This window comes from Centruroides vittatus, unplaced genomic scaffold (genome assembly GCF_030686945.1).
Source record: "Centruroides vittatus isolate TY-2023 unplaced genomic scaffold, ASM3068694v2 contig_971, whole genome shotgun sequence".
NCBI lineage: Eukaryota > Metazoa > Arthropoda > Arachnida > Scorpiones > Buthidae > Centruroides > Centruroides vittatus.
The window spans coordinates 2,055,284-2,077,067 of NW_027122644.1; the positions used below are offsets into that span (position 1 = coordinate 2,055,284).

Sequence of the window (21,784 nt, forward strand, 5' to 3'; positions counted from 1 at the left end):
CATTATCTCAAAAAGGTTGTGAACCACTGATCTAGATCAGTATTTTCAACAAGTATTCTGTGGCTACTCTCAGAAATATATATATAGCATATAATTTTAAAATTAAAATAATTATAAATTATATATGCAACAAATTTAATATTAGAAATTTAAATTTTAATATTTTTATTATGAATACTTTGTAATGAAGTGTCGTGTTTTGATTTATTTGGAGAAGTGATTGTTACTAGGTCATCATTATTTTTTCCTATAGGTTAGACAGCTGGTTGCCCACTACTAATTATTTTGTTTGACAATTAATAAAGAAACAGAGTTAAACGCTACAGAAACAGTGCTGCTGGGTTATTAAATAAAATAGCTGCTTGGTATATTTTGCCATCAGGAATTTCTTTTTAGCGACAAGCTTGTCTTTTGAACATAATGGCTACGATATTTACGGAATTTGATAAATATAACGATATACATTAGGCCTATATTAGAAAACATTCCTTATACTTTTCTATTAATCTAAGTATTATAAAGAATTGTAAGTATCCTCTGTATATAAATTTTCATTTATGTTAATTAATATAGATGCTTGTTTGCTTTACTAACTTATTTGCCTATTTGTAGAATGCCTGAATGCCTGGCTATTAATATACTTAATTACTTATTTTTGTATAGGATGTAATTAAATTAATATAATCAATTAAATGTATACATTCATTAATATTTATATTTGATTATGCTTGTCTGCGCGTCACACAAGGTTATTGTTTACAATAAATTATAATCAAACGAAAATCCTAAAAATTAAAAAAAATATATATATATATATATTTGATTGATGACTTGATATATCCTAAGAATATTTAATTAGCTTAATTTAGTGATTATTCTACAAAATCTATAATTTTTGCTAAATTTTACGCTTAAAAATAATTTCAGAAGTGAAATAACACGCATGCAATTTTACACAAATTCTAATTTTGATTTATGAATGATTAAATTAAGAAGGGTAAAATATATAAAGTGAATTAAGGAAAAAAAAAGATATATTATGAAAATATTATAGATCAGATACATTAAGAAATATATTAATTAAGGAAAAAGATCTTTTATGTTATAAAATGGAGAATTTTTATCAGAAGAATAATTTATAAAACCTTTAAAAATAAAGATTTCTTGTATTACAAATACAGTCGAATCTTCAATAGCGGCCATTTTTTCAGGAATGTTTCTTTATGAAATGCGTACAAAATAACTTTCAAACAACGACCACCTCTGAAGAACGGCCATTTTTTTGTTTCCGTCACTGGCCGCTGTTCAGAGTTTGACTGTATTAAGAATTCAAGTATATTTAACTTTTTAGGTTAAAAGTTAGTATATTATTAATTACTTACAAGTTCAATATTAGTTCAAAGAACGATTATGTAAACACTTATCCTGAGAATGTACTCATCTTTAATACTTAATTTTTATGATCTTTCTATGAACATCTAAAAGAGGATATCAAGTTGTCCTATAATTTCAGATTACTGCTAAATTTAATACAGCGTATATCATAATTTTAAGCTTTGCATTAATATTCTATATATGTTTACTATAAATTTTCTGTAAATAGAACGAAAATCTTGTACTATTATTAGCGATTAAAATTAAAATTAGGACCTAGTTTTAAATACATAATCATGTACAGTATATGGCTTATTTAAATTTTATAGATTTCGTAATTGTATACTTAATTAATTTTTTAAAATTAATTTTATCTGAAAACAACTTTTAAAAATTTTCATTTATTTCTATAATACGGAATTTTGTGTATTATTAACTGCAACCATATAAAAATCTGTATAAATATTTTAACAATGCACCCAAAAATAGCTTTTTTTTCTTCTTTATACATAAGGAACTGGCTGATTAACACAATAAAGATTATTATTAATTAGCTAAAATAACATGGCTTGTATTTATTTATATATTAAATTATTATTATTTATATTTGCAAGTAGTAAATGTAATTTAGTATTGTAAAGTAGAGAAAGCGTTTTTTGAGGTACACTTTTGAAAACACCAAATATATTTATCCAATATAAGAGTATCAACATAAACTGAAAACTTGGTTAAAATTATTATTACAGAGTATATATTTTTACATTTTCTAGGTCAGATTTAATCTTATTGTAACTCTTAAAGTTTCAGCATTAATATTCGTGTTTCCTATACAACATCGCAATTGAATGGTTTTTCTATTTTAATATTTCCTTAAAAAGTACACAAGTACACTTTTTATGAAAATAAGAGAGTAATAGAATTGTAATTGTAATACAATTATGATCCAATCATTCGTCCGATTGCATTGACATTGTATATGATTAAAATCGACATACAAACAAACAAATAAATGTATAAATAAATATAACTGAAGGAGGTACAACTATAAATAAAAGCTAAATTAATATTTACTAAATATGCAAATGAAACATTATTAAATTAGCTCATTAACTGTTACAATATTTCGAGAAAAGAAAATAGAATTAACATCGTTTAAGCAATCCGACCAATTTTAAAATATATAATGAAGAGATTATCATGTATGTCATCATATTTTCTGTCAGTTTATAATTTCTTTATTAAAAATAATTACTCATCTATAAAAATTTTCAACGCAGAAATGAAAAATTGTGATAATTAATGAAGTGTATCTAACCGTATTCTTAATTGTTCCTATGAGATGGCTCCAATTATGATACATTGTTTTCATCCTTAAGAAAAAATAAATTTAAATTTACACCATAAAATCATTGAAGCACTGGAATAAACTAGTTTTTTGTTAGCGTAAAAGGAGAAACACGTGTCATTTATTCCAATTACAAACCTCTAGGAAGTCTAGCGACTTTTGATATATCGGGTCAAGTTCTGGGAGGTCTGAAGCACCCTACAGTGAAAGGTGAGTTAATAAAATGCACAAATCCAGTTATTAACCAATCACTAGCAAATCACCTCCCAAAGCAAAACGTTTGTTTGACACTATTTACTTTTACCTCCAGGTAACCAATGAGGCTTCTCTTAGTGGATTCGCTGATTTGAATCTGAAGGCACGATCCGTAATGACAATTTTTCTACCTGACTGCCTTCCCGGTTTCACCAGAATCTAAGCAGTAGTGCATTCGCCCACATAATTACCGGAAAGTCTAGCCAGACAGATACGTACTTTGCCTCTAGTTCCGAGCTTACAAGTTAGCTGTATTATAAAACCTATTCTTCATATCGTCTATAGTAAATTGGATATTTTACTATATATCCTCTTCGACAGTCTCGTTATTGCAAGATAAATGGATGGATGATAGATAGGAGGAGTAATAAATACATCTTCCTGTTTGTGCTCTTCGTTTCGGAAGAATTAATGATAAGATAGAACTTCGAGTAGATATGATGCTCTGGTTGCAAAAGTGAGTAGGAATTTTAAATTTTAATATAAATTTTCAGTTTTTATTAAATGTAATGATGATTTGCAGACATAGAAAAATATATATATTTTAATTAGTCAAGTTTTTGTAATAGAATATTCTTTATTTTCTTCTATCGCGAGTAAAATCCGGTGATGCTAGTTGACTGTAAGGCTTCATCATCACCTCCACAACTGAAGGGCTACTCTCGGCCATTGACACGACTGATCCATGTTGAGTTTTGACTTTAGGCATCACTAAACCGGTCCACGTATATGGAAATATTGGGCTAACCCTAGAAAGATGTAGAGTAATATCTAGATTTATATATATATATTAAATATCTGTAAATCTTTAAGTCGTATAGAAATTATACGTTGTTCCCCGGAAGTAGAGCTTTGTTACATAAACAATTTCGATATATAATAAACGTATCAGTATAAAAACTTTTATGTTAATAATTACGCGCTTAGAAACTAATAGAAAAGCGTGACCTAATTACATATTTACATCGTCCGTAGGACCCAAACTAAAGTGTATTCGTCTGATTCTCTACGCTTTTAAACATTTCTGACCTGGATTATTATAGATTAGCCTAGAGGTAGTATGGATCATGCGTTTTAATCTACCATTTCACACAGCCCATTTTCGAATATAGAAAAAATATTCCTTACAAATGTATCATTTATACATACAAACTATAGAGGAAAAAAATTATAATGAATAAACAAAAAACAATTGTAAACGAGCCGGTGAATGCCTAGAATGTTTCTCTCTCTCTCTCCCGACGTAATTTATCATACATAAAAAGAAAATAATGTAAAATTCTAAATACTGTAGTTAGGCCTACTTAGTTTTTGTATGTTTTGTAATTTCCTGTAGTAAATAGACCATTTAGTAACAATGAAGCAAGAATGTGATCCTTTACCATGGGTTTGTGGTTTAAACATTATACAATAATGAATTTACGGATGAATCACAGTCATATTGTAATATCATTAAAATAAATATATTCATAATTTTTATAATAAAAACATACAAATTTCATTATTATATTATTTAAATTCATATAAAAAGTAGATGTAATAACGTTAAAGTATTATTATTTAACTGAATATCTATATTTCTTATACTACTTAAGATTTTTATATCTTAAGTAGTATAAGATATAAAAATATAAAAAATTCCTTATCTATTCAGATATCAATCAGTAGTGACATTATTAAATCATATTATTAGCACATTATTATCATTATTATATCTTTAATTTTAATAAAAACCTCAATTCTCGTCTAAAAATATATACTTTTTAAAAAATTTTCAAAAGAAATTAATACGTTTTCATTAAACATAATCGTTGTTACAACGGTTTGTTTAATAAAAAGAGAAGGATTAAGTTGTAACACATGATCTAACGGAAGCAATGAAATTTATAATTAGAAAAAAAAAGCTCTATTGTGTGTTCCCTTTGACCATTTGTTCATTACATTCACCGGAGAATTGTTCATTAGTGGCGGCTTTCTTAATTATCGATGTCAGGTCAATCAAAACTTGCCTAGACTAGGCCTTTTATCTCCGTTCCGTTCTATATCTCATAAGAAAAGTGTGGCATTTCGGATATCTCTACCAACTGAAGAAAGCATTTCAATGTCACAAACTAGTTTCGGTATCAGAGCACCAAGAAAATCTAATATAAACTTTCTGTTCCAGTATTTGGAACAAATAAAAACAGCCATTACACAACCAAATTTTGAAGTTTTTTTAAAAAAAATTCGGAGATAAATATTATTTGTAAGGAGATTTGATGGATGAATTTATTATTCCTATAGATGCCCTTTTGATTTTTTTAAAATCGAAAAATTTTTTAGCATTGTTTGCTGTTACGAAGATGATTTTACTAAACAATAGACCACTTTGCTTATTTTTGGCAAATTTAACAATTGCACAGGCTTTATTATAGTTACAGTGGTAGAACTGAGTAAGCATCTATCATTCTGTTAAATCATTCGAAACAACTAGAGTAAAAACTCAGTTGAATTATAGATTTTTTTTTATTATTTTTATAATTGATGATGGCTTAAAGCCTTAAACTATAATATCTTCTTTAAGAATTCAACTGTAAATATCTGCAACGTCAAACATCCAACTTAAAACTTATAAAAACTGATTCTTAACCAGTTTTTCCCCTCTATTTTAAGGCAAAAACTATGTATTTTTAAAAATTTATTTTATAGGAAGTTTTTTTGCACTAATCTAAACTGTGACTTTTAAACATAAATTATTAAATTAATAAAACAAAATGGGCGCATTAGCGCGTGTCTTTTCATTATACATCTAGATAAATCATTAAAATTGGAAAATGATTTCCTAATCTACTTATATAGATTTAAAAGTAGGTCCAACACAGATTATTTAAGATATTGTAAATAGTGCAGGACTATCGTCATTCTTATGATACAGACTCATATATCAATATATCAAGCAATAAGTTACACAAATGATTAATATCATAGCTTAATACACTTCCTATATAAAATAAAAGTATATAACAAACAGGTATGGCAGTGATTATCGCTAAGTATAAAAAAAATAATAGAAGAAATTATGATATTAATATATATATATATATATAAGTATCGAAGTCGTAAGATATTATGTTACAGAATGAATGACACAAGATTGATTTTTAAATTATTAATTAAGGCTGTTAAAGATAATAAGAAGAAAACTTTTTAAACACTAAAATAACATCAGAACTTAAAACCTCTCGAGGCTGTTTCTAGTTATTACACTCAAAATTAGAATTTAGAATAACCAGGAATAGCCTCAAGAGAGAGTGAAACATTTTTATTTGAAAATAAATGATTCTGAAATAATATTTTTTTTTTTTTTTTTTTATAATCGCTGTGTGAGTTTTACAATTTAACAATAAAAAAAAGTTTTAAACCATTGTGCATGTTAATTTTGTCTACATCGTTCATCAAATTGTCTACTTGTAATCTGTAAGGACTTTGTCTTTAAATTGATTGCGGAAATGAGTTTCAACTTTTCACAATATGTTTATGTTACCGGAGATATTGCTAAAATTGTACTTGAAACCACGTACATAAATAAAAAAATCTTGTGATTATAAATTTTAGAGCGGTACACGAAACTGAATGAAATTTTGTTTAGTACATAACTTATATTCACATATAAAGTATGGAAGAAACAAAAGAAACTCAAATTTTCTTGAAATGTATTTAAATCTATTCAAAATATTTAAATATATTCAAACGTTTTGAATAGATTTAAATATGATTAAAATATTTTTAGTATGATTTGTGTATACGATAAAATAATAATAATAAAACAAAATAGTATGATTCATCTTTTATAAATTAACATAAGAAAATAAATAAAAATTTGTTTGTATTTCAACAATATTTTGACAGATTGAATAATACTTGACTAAATCTGTGTATTCTTTGTATAACCAAATTTACTCAAGACTAATTTATTCTTCTAATGTTTAACGAAATTAAATATACATTTTTTATGTGTCACAATTTTTAAAGCAGAATGAATCATAATCATTGGTGTGTGGACTGTATTAAATTAAAATCAGTTACAAGATCCTCTTCTAGTTAGCTTTATGAGAATGATAATTACGATCGCTTCTCATTGTTAGTACAACTTAAAAAGATGTTCGAGTACATAATTGAATTTATATTGAAAATATCACAGACAAACAATAGCTGTACATGCATTAATTACATCATTTAATAGTTTTTAGATTTTAATTTATAAAAAAAACCATGATTTTGAAAAGGAGAGATTTGCTAAAGTGTAGTTTTTATGCAATATGTAGAACGTAAAAATGCAATAAATTGCTAACTTAATCGTGTTTCATTGCATTTTAAATCGTTTCTCAAATATGTTGCTATTTTTAATATAAGCCCTCGAGGACACAGGAAGAGGAGTATGCTAGGTCAAAAGCATTATAAGAGCAAATTATATTTTGTTTATGTTCCATAAAAGAATTTAGGGTGAGAACTGCATACGATTCTTATTATCATGACGATTGTTTTATTTCTTTTTCTTTTTTTGACGGGTTTAATGAATTTTTAAATTTACTCTTTCATGTAAAATTCGCAACAGAGAATAACAGATAAGAATTTTAAAATAATAATAACCAGAAAAGTATATATTACTACACCATAACTTTAATTAAAAATATAATTGAAGAATTATAGAATAATAGAGACGACTGAAACCGAAAGAAGTATATTGCATAAAAATCCAAAATAAGTTAAGGACATTGACATTATGTTCGGTGATGTGTCAATCATTTCTTGATGTCATTCAAGTGAATCACTTCCTTCAGAGAGAAACATTATGGTATAACACAAATTCTATATTTCTCGCCAAGATCCTCTATTAAAAAAACCATAAAGATAATTAAAAACTCTAATAAAGCAGAAAAAATTATTTTGAAGTTCTAGTTTCTTCCCGAAATTAATATAGAACATTCACTCTCCGTAACATCAAGTAAAAAGTGTGGACAAATCAAATTCACATCACAACCATAAAAGAAATTATCATTTATAAAGGACTTGTGTATTTCATGTAATATCTAAAATTATTAATGTAATAGTTTTTAATTATAATAATTAAATTTAACTATAGAAGTAGAAAAAGAAATCAAATAAAAAGACGATCACCTGACTCTTGTTCCCATGAGAAAGTATACATTTGTTATTATTATTATTCCAAAATGAGCATTTTGTGCTCTGTAACTTATTCTAATCATTAGAAATGCAAAGGCGTAGATAATTTATGGTGTGAGCATATTTAATAAGTTTTAGGTCGAGTATTTATTGAAAAAAAGGTAATAATCTTACAAATTACCTAATTAAAATAATTTATTTTCGAATCTTCTCTTGTAAATGCTTAGTGATCCGTACGATAAAAAATAATTTCTGATAAAAAGAAGCTGTGTAGAATTCGGAACATTTTGTAAATAATATTACCTAAAGGCACGGTACACAAGGAAGAAAGGAACTTGTTTGATTCTAGATATGACTTATGCAGGAAATAACGAGAAGGTAGCATTCAGGTGACCTTCAGTAATGCGGAAGTCGTACTTGAAATGGACGAACGTCAGTTTTTATAGAAAGATCCTGGACTGAAAGCAAAAATCACTTTTAAATCTAATAAAATTAAGAAACAAAATTTGTTTAAGGAATTCTAACATCTTCCATTATTACTTAAAAGTATTTTTTTTCCTTTCTACCATTCATCTATTATTATATAAGATATTAATTACTTAAACCACGTTTATTATTTTTAAAAATAAATTTTTATACTTTCAAAATTTTATTAAAGCATATATTATAAACTTTGAAACTTTATACTAGTTGAAATAATTTTAGTTTATATTCGTTTATATTGAATTTATATATCTGAAAGGTCACATTAATTAAGCTTTACTTGAGAAACTAATAAATTTTCTACTATAATTTTTTTTATTTTATGGCAATTTATATCGTTAGACTACTGAGAGGGATGTAGGATCCGATCAGATCCGTATCTTCTTGCTTTTTCACGATTACTTAGATTATAATTTCGTTTTCATTTTCATTCATGCTACGTTGCCCATTACAAGAAGCATAATTCAGTATGTTTGCCTTATTAGAGTCAGAAATATAGCCCGTTCTTATATTTTACATAATAATACAAATTCTGCGATATCCTTATCAGTTATTTTTTTAAATTTTATTAATTTCGTTTATTTAAATTTACTTTTCTAGATTTTTTAAGAGAATAGATCCTTAAATTTTCAAGCCTTATTCATCATTATATTCTGTATTTTCTACTCCAAACACTGTATTTTCTACGACAACTCTTTTAAGTTCATTAAACTACTAGAAATTATAAAAATAAGTAATCTATTTTAAGTAAATCGTTGCAGCATAACGCGAAATTTTGAATAATAATAATATTGTGCGATTTTACCGCATACAAGATCGTCCCATTCTCTTTTTTTCATTATTAAAAATTACAATAGACAATATATCATGCCTAGTTTGATTATGACTGGAATATATTTAAATGCTTCCATGTATCAACAATAAGCCTATAAATATCTTTTTGTTTATAAGATAATTTCAAACAACTATAAATAATAAAAGTAAAAGAAGTTTTCTTTGTAAAGAATAGCCCATACGTTCAATCGAATTTTTCTTATAATTTCTTTATTCTGCAATGAAAAGAAGTTTTACAAATCTATTTTTATGTTATTGAAATATTGTTTTCTGGTTATAATATTTTACGAGCAACTCATTTAAATTTTTTAAAGAATCTATTTTAATGGACGAATGTGAGATATTTTAGTTTGTTATAATAAAAGAAATTCTAAATAAAAAATTAATTTAGAGGAAATTGCTATTTTTATTACAGATAGAAAAGGAAATTTAAAGTGGTCATAAAAAATATAAACAGAAAAGTAGCGTGCATTTAAGTAGAAACTTGTTTTAAATTTAATATATTTTTGTAACAATTTTAATTAAGTAATTATTTATATTATTTTAGTTTCATAAAACAACAATTAAAATTATTTTTACGTAGAATTATTTTGTACGTAAAAAGATATTGAACAAAACTGAATGAAACAGAATTTTAAAGTTGAACAATAATTTAATTTAATAGTTTGTTGAACAATAATTTAATTTTTAAAATTGCTTTAGTTGTTAACCTTAAATTATTTATCAGTTAGACAATTGTCATATGTGTGAATTAGAACTAAACATAATTACTTTTTCCAAACGCCTTTATAAACAATACAGTTTTAAACATCTCATTGTCATTGTATCTTTTCGATAGCTTTTTATGTTCAGATAATGTCTTCCTTTTTTTAACGCTTTAATAAGACAAAACTTATTATGTGAGTTGATTAATTGTGCATTATTAAGATCCTTGTGGCTTTCAGATATCTTTTTTTTTTTTTTAACTCATACATTTATTGTTTCTATTACAAGAAAAATACCCCCTTTTTTTCTTTTCTTTAAGAGATAAATAGAAATATATATTTACTTATCTTATTAAGAGTGAAAGTTTTGGCGGTTTCTAATATAAATACATGTGTATACTGTATATACATTTCATAATTCCTTAAATTAAACATCTTATTAGTGATATTTAATGTGTATATAAGTGAATAAATCTTTCAATATATCTTTTTAAATATTACATATAATCTGGTCCAATATTGTAAAATATTAAAAGTTAAGATTACTTATTGTTAAATTTATAATTTTAATTTCATTTTAGGTTTAGAACTGTTGTATATAAACTTGACCTGGCCTTCTTTACATAAATTCTGACACTTCCTCATTGTCAATTTAACCTTATAATTACGAACTTTGACTTTTCACAGGTGGCTAGAGGTCGATGAACTAAATTTTAACTGTGTTCTATTTTTTTAAATACATTTTTTTATATCTATAATTTTCTATCTCGTGAATAAATTTTTAAAGAATAAGTTTAATTTTATTTTTAGGTGTTCGACGGAGTTATACTCGTGCCAAAGTTGATCAAATGGGTAATTCGAGTTCTCATTCCGTACAGTTGGCACAAACTAGATTATCTCTGTGCACAGAAGAAACAAAGAATAAAAGATATGCTAGTCCAGAAAACAAAGTTCTTCCACCGCCCATATCAGGACAACGGTTAAGGAGCACTGATAACGGTTCGATATTACATAATGGAGGCACAATCAGCGGAAGAAAGAATAAACTTAATATTTCAGAAACGGATTTAGTCAAAGCAACTAGCAGAAAATGTGACTCAAAGCCAATTTATGGGCATCGAAAATCACATAGTGATCCGGATATCATTCGAAGAATGATGGCTTCTTCCGATATGGGAGATCAAGAAATTGATAATCAAAACAATAGGAAAAGTATCATAGCCATTAGTCCGAGTAAAGCCAAGATTAAATCAAGAAAGAAAATTCGTGCTCCTGAACCTCCGTTATCTAGTTCTTTACCTAGAGACTTGAATAGATTTTCATTAAAAAATGACGCTTATAACGGTATTTATGAAAGAAAGAATAGCGATTGTTATCTTCCTTCCATTCCTCCTCCACCTCCGCCTCCCGATTACAATAATAAAGACGACGAAAAGACAAAAAATATTTCAAACTACGAAAAGAATAGACGTTCTTTAGATAAGTGGAGACTAAGCAAAAACGCTAGAGACGAAAAACTAATTAATAAATCTTTCGATAAAATGGATGAAAATTCTAAAATGTCTGAAGAGGATCGAAGTTCTTTAGTTTTAAAAGAAAACGGTCAATCTAAAGAGTTAAAAGAAGCCATAGAGAGACTTTCTTCGAAAAGAAAAGAAAGAACAGATAAAAAAATTTCTGAAGCTCAGAAAACAAATAAAAAAGAAGAACGCCCTTGGGAAAATTTAAAAAAGTATTATTTCGCTGATGTAGAATGTCTTAAACCGAATGTAGAAAGAAAAGAACAAACAGATTCGAAATCGAAATCGTATGTCAGTAGATCAGATTCTCCAAGACATACTAAAGCCATAGTTTCTAATACATACTTAGCTTCCGATCAATTATCTCCCATAACCAAGGTCGTAAAATATACGAAAAAAGATTTACAACCGTCGTTATCTGCGGAAAAATGTAAAACTAAACAAAAATTAAATGATAAACAAAGGTTTTATAAATATAGTAATGAGGAACCAGAAGAGAGATTGGAATCATCATCAGCTCTAAGTTGGTCAGAAGAAGAAGACATAGATATCGATCTTCAACTAAAACCAACCTTACCTAAAAGACTTTCTGATGTATCTAGATTCTCTCCAACAGAAGTATGGAAGTCCATTGTTATAGACCCAAAATCTAATATGGCATTAGATCCAAGTAGTGATGAAGGAGAGATACTTGAAGATAAAATCCAAAGAATAAATAAACCAATTGCACCCAAACGCCAAATATCTGATAGATGCGAAGACTCTGGAATATCTCCCGATGATGATAGTCCCTTATTGCATCGCGAAAGATCAGGTGGAAAGTTAGAATGGAGCTTTCCTATTGAAGAAAATGTAAATTCTGCTTGGGTCCCTCAGCATGATCTGTTAGACGATTCTGAAGGAGAAGATGCTCCCTGCAAGAAAAGACTGCCACAGATTGTAAACATGCAACCTAAATTCACTTTACCAAACAACATGTTTACAGGGCAGAAATATAAGGATCAGGAGAGTAGTAGTAGAGAGAGTGATAAAGTTAGGCATAGAAAGAAAAAAGAAAACAAATCTGATCACTTTAATAGTTTAAGAAATTTTAAGAAAGTTTTAGGATTTCGAGCAAAATCTTCTGGAAATCAAAATGGATTGGATGCCAACTGGTCACTCAGTAGAAGTTTACCTGATTTTGTAAATGGTTTACAGATTGCCGACAACAGCAAAGATTCTCCAAAAAGTCAACGATCTATGAAAGAAGAAAAAATTTGGAGGAACAACTCGACTTCTTTTGTTGCCAAACAGGACCACAAACAGGATGATAATAGTAGAGAAAATATGTTAGACTATTCTAGAAGAGGGCATGTTATGTACCTCCCCGAATACGACACTACAGACGTTAAAAATAAAGATCAAGATAAAAAATCGCTTAACGACAAGCAAAAATTTGCTTATAATTGTACAATTAGAAAAGTTGAAAGAAAAATGTTGGAACAAAAATTATCTAAAGAGATATTAGAAAAGGAAATGATGCGAGAAAAAGAAAAAGAATGGATGAAGAAAGTCGAAGAAGAATTTAAAAAACAACGAGAAAGAGATAAACAGAAAAAGATATTATTCAGTGAATTCAGAGAAGATAAACATTGCCAAAATAATCATAATAGATGGAAGCATCAAACTGGTATGGGTAAATGGCTTCGTCGGAGTACGCAGAGGATAGACATAAGGCCAGAACCCGAAGGAGGACGATCTTCAGGTGAAGAAAGTAGACATACAGAGTTAAATTTTCATTCAGAACGCCAACATTCCAATATAGAACCCAACAACGATAGGTTTATAGATACTGACGATTTAGTAAAAGAGCAATATGGAATTCACACAGAAATTCGAAGAACAGGCAGTGGTAGAACTTTTCAATCCCATTCGTATTACATGATAGAAAGCCACGAAGAACTGTACGAAGACATAAAGGATGCCAAAATGCAAACATTAGATTCAATAAAAAATAAATCTAGACTAAATTTACCATCACAACCAAATATGAATGTGAGGAAAAAAATTAAAAAGTTTGAGGTCCATTCTAGAAAAAAGAAATCTTCTTTAGATGACTCTGAAAGTTCAAGCGAAGAAGAACAAATTGTGTGCGATAATAGAAAAAGGAACGAAAGATGGAACGATTCGGAAACTTTAGAACATACAACAGATTCTCCTATAGGGTTTTGTCGTAATCATCCGTTAAGAAACAATGCTAGAATTAAAAATCAAGGAAGTGGGACGAACCGAAACAATAAAATTTCAATGGGAGATCGGAGTTTTGTTTCGAATAATCGTTGCCCTCCCGAGATAAGTGGATACAATAAGAAAAGGTAAGATATATATTATTAAAAATAATTTTAAATTATAAATAATCATTTTTAAAAGTTTTATCAATAGAGAATTAGACTAAAAACTACAATGAACTTGACCTAATTACTATATCTTTGTAGTCAAGCACATCTAAATGTCAAGTTTGACGTCGAAATTCTGTGTAAAATTAAAACTAAACCACGCGTTGAAGCTTGTCATTAAAAAAATAAAAATATGGAGTATGCATGTAAAAAATTTCTTACTGACGAGTTTCGTTTAAGACTAGTAATTCTTTTATTTATGATAGAAATAATTTTTTAGTCAGATATATCTCTCTTATTATCAAGAAAGCAACGAAATAAAAACAAAAATTTACATAAATAGGATAGTTTTTCTAATTGTCCTAATTTATGAAACACTCTAATTACTTTACTTCTTATCAAAACAAATTTTGTTCTACATTTCATTTATTATTTATATCATAATTCATTAATTTATTTAAAAAAATCCCACTTTTAAATTTTATAAATGAAGAAGTACACAAAAAATGCGACATTTTAAATTTATTATTTTCTAAATTTTTAATTAATAATAATAAATTTGTCGTTGATAAATGCTATTGTAATTTATCATATTTTTTATAATAATTAAAAAAAACCTGAATATAAGCCTGTTTTATTTTGCGTGTTCCAAGTATACTTATGAGTATGAATCATAAACTGAATTTAGAATAACTTTTTTTTTCTTAAAAAAAAATGGATAAAACTATGATTAAATATTTAAGTATTTGAATAAAGCATTAGTGAATCTTTACAAATGTATATTAATACATTTTAATTAGGTTTAAATAAAAAATCATTTCTAAATTCGCTATTAAATTTTTCTTAAAAATGTAATATTTTTCTTCTTTTTTGTAAAGATATATATATATATATATATTTTAACTTACTTCTCTATATTTTTCCTTCAGTGATGCATTTATGGAATTTTTACAAATATTTAATCTAGATACGGATGGTTTTTAGGCTATTTCGATATCTATAGAACCTGATTTTTTTTACGATTAAGAAAAGAGTGATGCATTATCAATATAAGAGTTGCCTGCTGTGAAGATATTTTTAACTTTACTCTCCTTTTCATTAATCTTGTAAAGAATTCCGATCGCATATTTCATCAGATTCTGTATCTCAGCAACCAACTATTTTCGAATTCATCTTTAAAGATAGAAACGTGAGAAGTTCTTATATATATATATATCGCATTAAAATTCCATTGGAAAGTTTATAAGAGTAGATCAACAAACTTTAATAAAAACATTTTACAATCCTTTAATATGCAAATATAAACTTATGCTCGGTTTATCTTTTTATAAAGATGACGCAAAATAAATTTAAACTTTGCTTGTTTTTTTCTATAAACAATTAAAAATATTTTAAATATGCATTTTTATCTTTCTATTTTTGCTTTATAGAAAAACGATTTCTGCATATGTAAAAACATTCTAAAATTAGCTTATTTTTTTATGCGTGATTTATATATTTTTCATACTAAATAAATCTATGTGCGTGACACATGTATCATTGCCTTTCATGCTTTAAACTGTGTAACCTCTTTTTTTCTATAGGAAAATCATAATAAATTATCATATAATTTAATAATTTAAGTATGAAGAACGGCAAGAAAAATAATTTTTCCATTTCTAAAATTCTAATTTAAAAACGAGTTTTATTTAATTATTTATATTAAAAAAAATCAATTTTTAGCTTTCATATTCTCCTTTTTAATTTAATTTTTACTTATTATTTTTCAAATAAAATTTATAAAATTTTATTTATTAAAAATTTACATTTCATTTCTACAGAACAGAAAAAAAAATATTAAATTTTTGCAATTCAATAAACTTGTTTCTCTTGTTTTTTTTTTTCTTTTTTAATCATAAATTCAGTTTATCTCATTTATTTCAAGTAATCATTTTTCTTGATCTTTTTTCATCATTTATTATAATTATTTTTATTGTAATCTTTTATTTTTCTTATTTATTTATTCTTTTTCTTTCAAAGTCTCATTAGTTAACAGATTATAAAAGTTAGATGTAAATGTAATCTATTTTTCTTTATTTTTTAAGTGCATTTGATATTATAACTATCAAAATTATTAACTATCTTTCAAAAAATCTATAATAAAGTATCCAGTAAAAATAATAAATATTATTCTAATCATTAAATGAAACTTATTTTTATTTTTCTAGTTCTAGTTGAAATTAAAGCAGGAAATTTTAAATAAAATATTGTTTAGTTACATTATATGTTGACAATTTTTTATTCTGTATTCATTTTTTAAAATCTATTATTCTTTAGCTCGAACTTGCTTATTTTTTTTATACCTTTATGCCATGTGGACAATAAGAGAGCCATTTTAGCAGATCCATCGTTCGGCCAGGCCCACAATCAGTGGTGAGGGATGGGACTCGACATTTTGGGACATACCACTCCCGGTTTGTTTATGGGTCCCCTAGACGGTAGGCTGCACTTTAACTGTTCAGCCATTCGACTACATTTTGTTGATGCAGGTTTTGTAAGATTTGCTGAGTTGTGAAATCAAGACAAATCCTCTTTTCAGAATCTGCTACTGATCTTAGAAGTTGCATATCAATCAATCTTAGAAGTTGCGTATCTTTAATCAATGAAGCATAATGTCATGCGGACACCACATCAACTAACAATATTAAAAACTATATTTCATTTATTAGAATCTTAGATTCATAAAGAAGCAATCTAGTTTCATTTCACAGTTATAGGATAATTTATCTGATTTAACTTTCCTATAAACCTTTATTTGAAATAGGCTACTATATATTAAACATACTATAGCCTAAATATGTTTCTGTATGTTTCAAATTCAAAAATAAATATTAAAACTTGCTACTTATTGATATTTTATTCATTAGATTTATTAGACATATTTAAAAATGTTATTTAATTTCTTTATCCCGACAAATATATTTTTAGGCTATTTGTCAAGAATATCCTGTATTATTATTTGTCGAATCTTGTTCAGGATTAGTTTAGATAATGCTTAAGTTATTTAATAGTCAGGAAATGACTTGTATTCATCATTTTATGCTGTAACATAGATTTAATAGACAGATAAACTCTTTAGGCTATCTTCTCGGTTCGACCTATTCATCATCATCATCCTAGTCTATTCCATTTATTTGGTCGGATTTCCGAGTTTCTTTCTCCATTCATCTTAATTTTAAGTTACTTCTATCATCATTTATTTCTTATCATCAGTTTTAGGGACGTTATTTTCTCCCTGAGATTTTTTAATGCCACTCCCCAAATTTTTCTGATAATCCTCTTTTTACGACTTCCAATTGTTTTATTCTCTTCAATGCCTTGCTATCATTTTATAAATTCAGCATATTTAAGTGTACTTTTCTATTTTCTTAACAATCATAATTCACTTTCACATTCTCTCTAACGTGTTTATTTTTATCTTCCCACATTAAATTAAAACTTGCATTCTCTAAGTATTTGAATTTCTGCTACAATATTCCGTTCCTGGTGTTTTTATTGCCTAACATTCTGCACTATTCAGCATTGCTTTTCTCAACGCTGGTTTGCAGAATCTGCTATTTAGTATTATCAGTACTCGCTTGTCACACACAACACACACATGCCTGTCTCCATTTATCTAGCCAGCTCCAATTCTGTTTGTTACGTCTCTAATCTCTCTAACACATATCACTGACACCAAATAGTACAGATGTACAATAAATCGTACTAACTAATATTATTTTTAGTAAATTTCTTATGCTCTTGACAATAATAAAATTTAAATTCTGGATATTAATCAAGATTGTTCGGGTGTTTTACATGTATATAAACATGTAAATAAAGTAGTAATAACTTATCCTATTCTAAATTTTAATATTATCTTCTCAAGATACCGCTTCTCGGCTTTTAGAAACTACAAATTTAAGATAAATTGACAACAAGGAATAAAATACATGGCATGTTTAGGTTTGATTGACCGAGAATAAAAAGTCAAAAAATCTATAAAACCATTCAGCGTTAAACAGGAAAACTGAAACTCTCTTACATTTGTAAATAATCTATGTCAAAAACTATAGGTTCGCAGAAAAAAAAAAGAAAATATTTCAGAAAAATTGTTATACGTTCTCGACAACTATCATTGATCTAGAAAAAATAAATGTCCTAAATAAATTACTCAAATAATCACAATAAAGTTTCTTTGTATAGAAAGTAGAAATTATATTTTTAACTTCTTTCAAATCCTGAATTAATAAATTATTTAATTGTTAATTATTTATATTTTCCTTAAAAATTGTTTCTTTAAAATAAAATACTATATTAAAAACTGGTAAATATAATATAAAAGAAAAATTCTTATGCAAAGTAAAGTATAATAAAGTTTTCTCAGTTTATTTCCATCTCAATGGGCACAAGAAGCCCATTGGAATGAAAGACAAAGAAATGAAGATTTTATTGATATATTCATATTTATAATAATTTTATTTGTATATATTTTAGTTTAAAAAAATCATGCCAAAGTTTCCAAATTTAAACAGAGAATTAATGATTAGAAGAAGCACAATTTACAGAAATAAGGTAACTGTAATTTACCTTAAATAAATAGATCAATTTTGAAAATTGCCAATTTTATTACAGACAATGCTATATAAAAGTATAGAATCAATCGATTTAAATCTATTGAAAACAATTGGACCACGAAGATAAAAGATTTATTCTAATATAAATGATCGTATAAATCTATGTTCAAGTAAAGCATAATATAATAAATAGAGCTTATTTATTAACATAATGAATGTTATAAAATAAACAAGAGCGTAAGGATATCGTTATTAAATTAGATGAATAAGTTAGGATTTTTATAGAAAGACTACTGTTTTATTAAAAAAAAGGGGGGTATAGACGGACTGGACGTAAGAGTCGTGGTCCTAAACTATAACATGCAACAGGCCCTTTCTCTCCAATGAGGTCCTAAACTATAGACTCATAACGCGTAAGCTGCGGCTTATTTATCTTATGCGCAAATTTAGTCTTGAATATAGAAGAAAGATTATTTCAAAATTCGCATGAAAAATCAAAAAATTCTTTTTGAATTCGTACTTGGATCTTTCAGGCGATAAAAGAGACCTTTGCTGTGTGGCTTAATAATAGGTTACTGTATATATAAGTTCTATATAGGCTTATATTGTACTACTTAAATCGAAATTTAAATATAAATTAATATTTAAAACTGAGCTTACATTAGATTTTTATAAATAGATCATAACGATTCCTGTGTGTAAGTACAGTAAATAAAATACAATAATCCTGAATTTTGAAATTTCTTCAGTACATAACAAAACATGCCTCATTTTGTTTTACATAAATAAATTATTATTTATGCATTTCATTTTTACTAAATTCATTACCTTAGCATATAAGATTTATTTGCAATTTAGCAAATAAATTCATTATTTACTCAATTATTTAAAAATATTCTAGGTAATATCTTGAATAGTTTAATTTTTCGTCACTAGATGGCGATATGATTTTCGCTACATTAATAAAATAGATTTATTTATACGTTTACAGTTTCATTGCTTTTATACAATAATAATTAATTATATCTATAAAATTCGAAAAATATATAAAAATTACTTTAAATGAATAGTTTAATGCATAAAAACAGAGTTTAAATAATACTTTACATAAATGACGTATGAAAAGTAATCAAAAATAATTCTCATTTTTATGTAATTATTTTAAATTAAAATTTTATTTTATTTTAAAATAAAAAATTTTCAACATTAATTTACATAGTTTAATTTCAAAATATGATACGTTGTAAATATTACCTTAAATTAAAGGAATTTTATCTTAATTTTTCCGATAATTTTCATTATTTTTCGCTTGAATGTTAGAAAGAATTTCGAATTTTAACAATTTTCTTTATATAAATATAAAGCTTACGTTAATTTAATTTACGTATTTATGATATATTTATGACAAAGTGAAGTTATTTTTCATCGAAGACAGCTTTAATAGCACTAAAATTAGATTTTTATTGATTATGTCTACGATACTTTAAAAAATCAACATGTTTCCATCAATAAATTTATTGCGAAGAGGAAAACATGTAATGGACTATACATTAATTTAAAGTTTTAAAAAAATAATATTCTGATGTGAAGTATCAAACTATACACGCTATTAATTATGATTGTAAATTTGTATACGTATTTTTCTTAAAACCACAGCAAACTTCAAGTCCAGAAAAGTGATTTCTTGCTGAGAAATTCTTCGATGACGTTAACCCTTCTCTACTTTTGGGCACGTTTCTTTTTATTTCAATGGATAACAACATTTTGCAACACCTAGTCACTTAAGCAATTATCACCTAACAAGCGAGAGAAAGGGCTGTTCCTTGTCACGACAGTTACCACAGCAACCGTTAACTATCAACTGTTGCCAAATCACCTTTTTTCTCTTCTTTTACATTATACAGCACGATTTAATTTCTAAATAAATATAGAAAACAAAGTCTAATGTGTAATTTAGCTATAAATTTAATCGAAGAATTTCTTAATTTTATCACGTTGTTAAAACAGTAATGATGAACGAACTAATGGCCTAATTCATACTAAAAATTTATGAGGTATAATGTTTTTTAACTAAGAAATTTCTAATAATTTATTTAATAATTGTGATAATAAATCAATTTTAGTTAATTATCTTCTTTATATTAATGTTTAATATATTACTAAAGGACAATTTCAGCTTAGTCTGCATTTGAAACATTGATCAATATAATTTTTTTTTCTGTTTTTCAGAGATAGATACTGCCAAAGAAACGAGGTTTATCAGTTGATATGACATAACAGCTGCAAATCAAGTAATTTTTATTGTTATTTTTTAAATAACAAATAAGAAAACTATGAAAATTCTTTGGTATTTATAAATAAATCCTATTAAAATGAGTATAATAAGCTTACTTCTTAATGGTTTACTAATCTTTAAATCCTATTATATTTAAGAATAATCATAATAAATCCCATTATTATAATTCTGAAATGAATCCTATTATAAGTAATCCTTTTCTTATTTTACAGCTTTGAATATAGTCAAGTTATTAAAAGAATACAAGTTGCCATTTTACTGTTTATTTAATGGAGAATATTGTTATATTGCTCAATATTTTTCGATTACTTGTAATTTATCTCAGGTATTAATATATGTAATTCTAGAATAATATACATGGAAGGTATTTGGATTCAGCACTAATGTTTTACTAAACTTAATATTTTAATTTGGAACAATCGACATCATTATACAAAACTTATGTACAGTATTACGTCAAGAAAATGTACACCTAATTGTTAAATATATATTTTTTTCCATAGACAAAATTGGCCAATTATTTAGGTTCCTAAACGTGTAATATGTTGGTTAAATGTAGTTTTATTTTTATAAAACAAGGACATCACTACTTACTATATATACAAATGAAATTTAATATATTAATTTTATAATATTCTAATATATTTTGAGACGATGTTTAATTAATAGAATTTTGTGATTTTAAAAATACAAAATTAAAATGTATTCAATGATATTAAATGTATATAAAACTGTGCATTCGTATTTATTTATTTCCTGTGCACATTATCACTCGCAGCAGTTGAAAAGCAAGTATGTCACAGGTTCTAGTGCAAAAGTACTAAATGCATAAGTGCATAA

The 21,784-nt window shown here is 26.3% G+C and overlaps 1 protein-coding gene across 1 annotated transcript; it reads left to right on the top strand.

Annotated features, from left to right (window-relative positions):
* The first annotated feature begins 3,037 nt into the window (after positions 1–3,037).
* LOC136985556 (interaptin-like) lies at positions 3,038–21,522 on the top strand. The gene is made up of 5 exons (XM_067282861.1): positions 3,038–3,218; positions 3,296–3,431; positions 10,969–14,032; positions 20,878–20,939; positions 21,157–21,522. Exons 3-4 carry the CDS (start codon positions 11,007–11,009, stop codon positions 20,918–20,920), a joined length of 3,069 nt encoding a protein of 1,022 aa, XP_067138962.1. The 5' UTR covers positions 3,038–3,218; positions 3,296–3,431; positions 10,969–11,006; the 3' UTR covers positions 20,921–20,939; positions 21,157–21,522.
* The last annotated feature ends 262 nt before the right edge of the window (positions 21,523–21,784 follow it).

Excerpts from the sequence above, each read along its gene's own strand:
- LOC136985556 (XM_067282861.1), top strand. The coding sequence starts at position 11,007 with ATGGGTAATTCGAGTTCTCATTCCGTACAGTTGGCACAAACTAGATTA. Across the intron at positions 14,033-20,877 it reads AGTGGATACAATAAGAAAAG|AGATAGATACTGCCAAAGAA; the intron begins GTAAGATATATA and ends TCTGTTTTTCAG.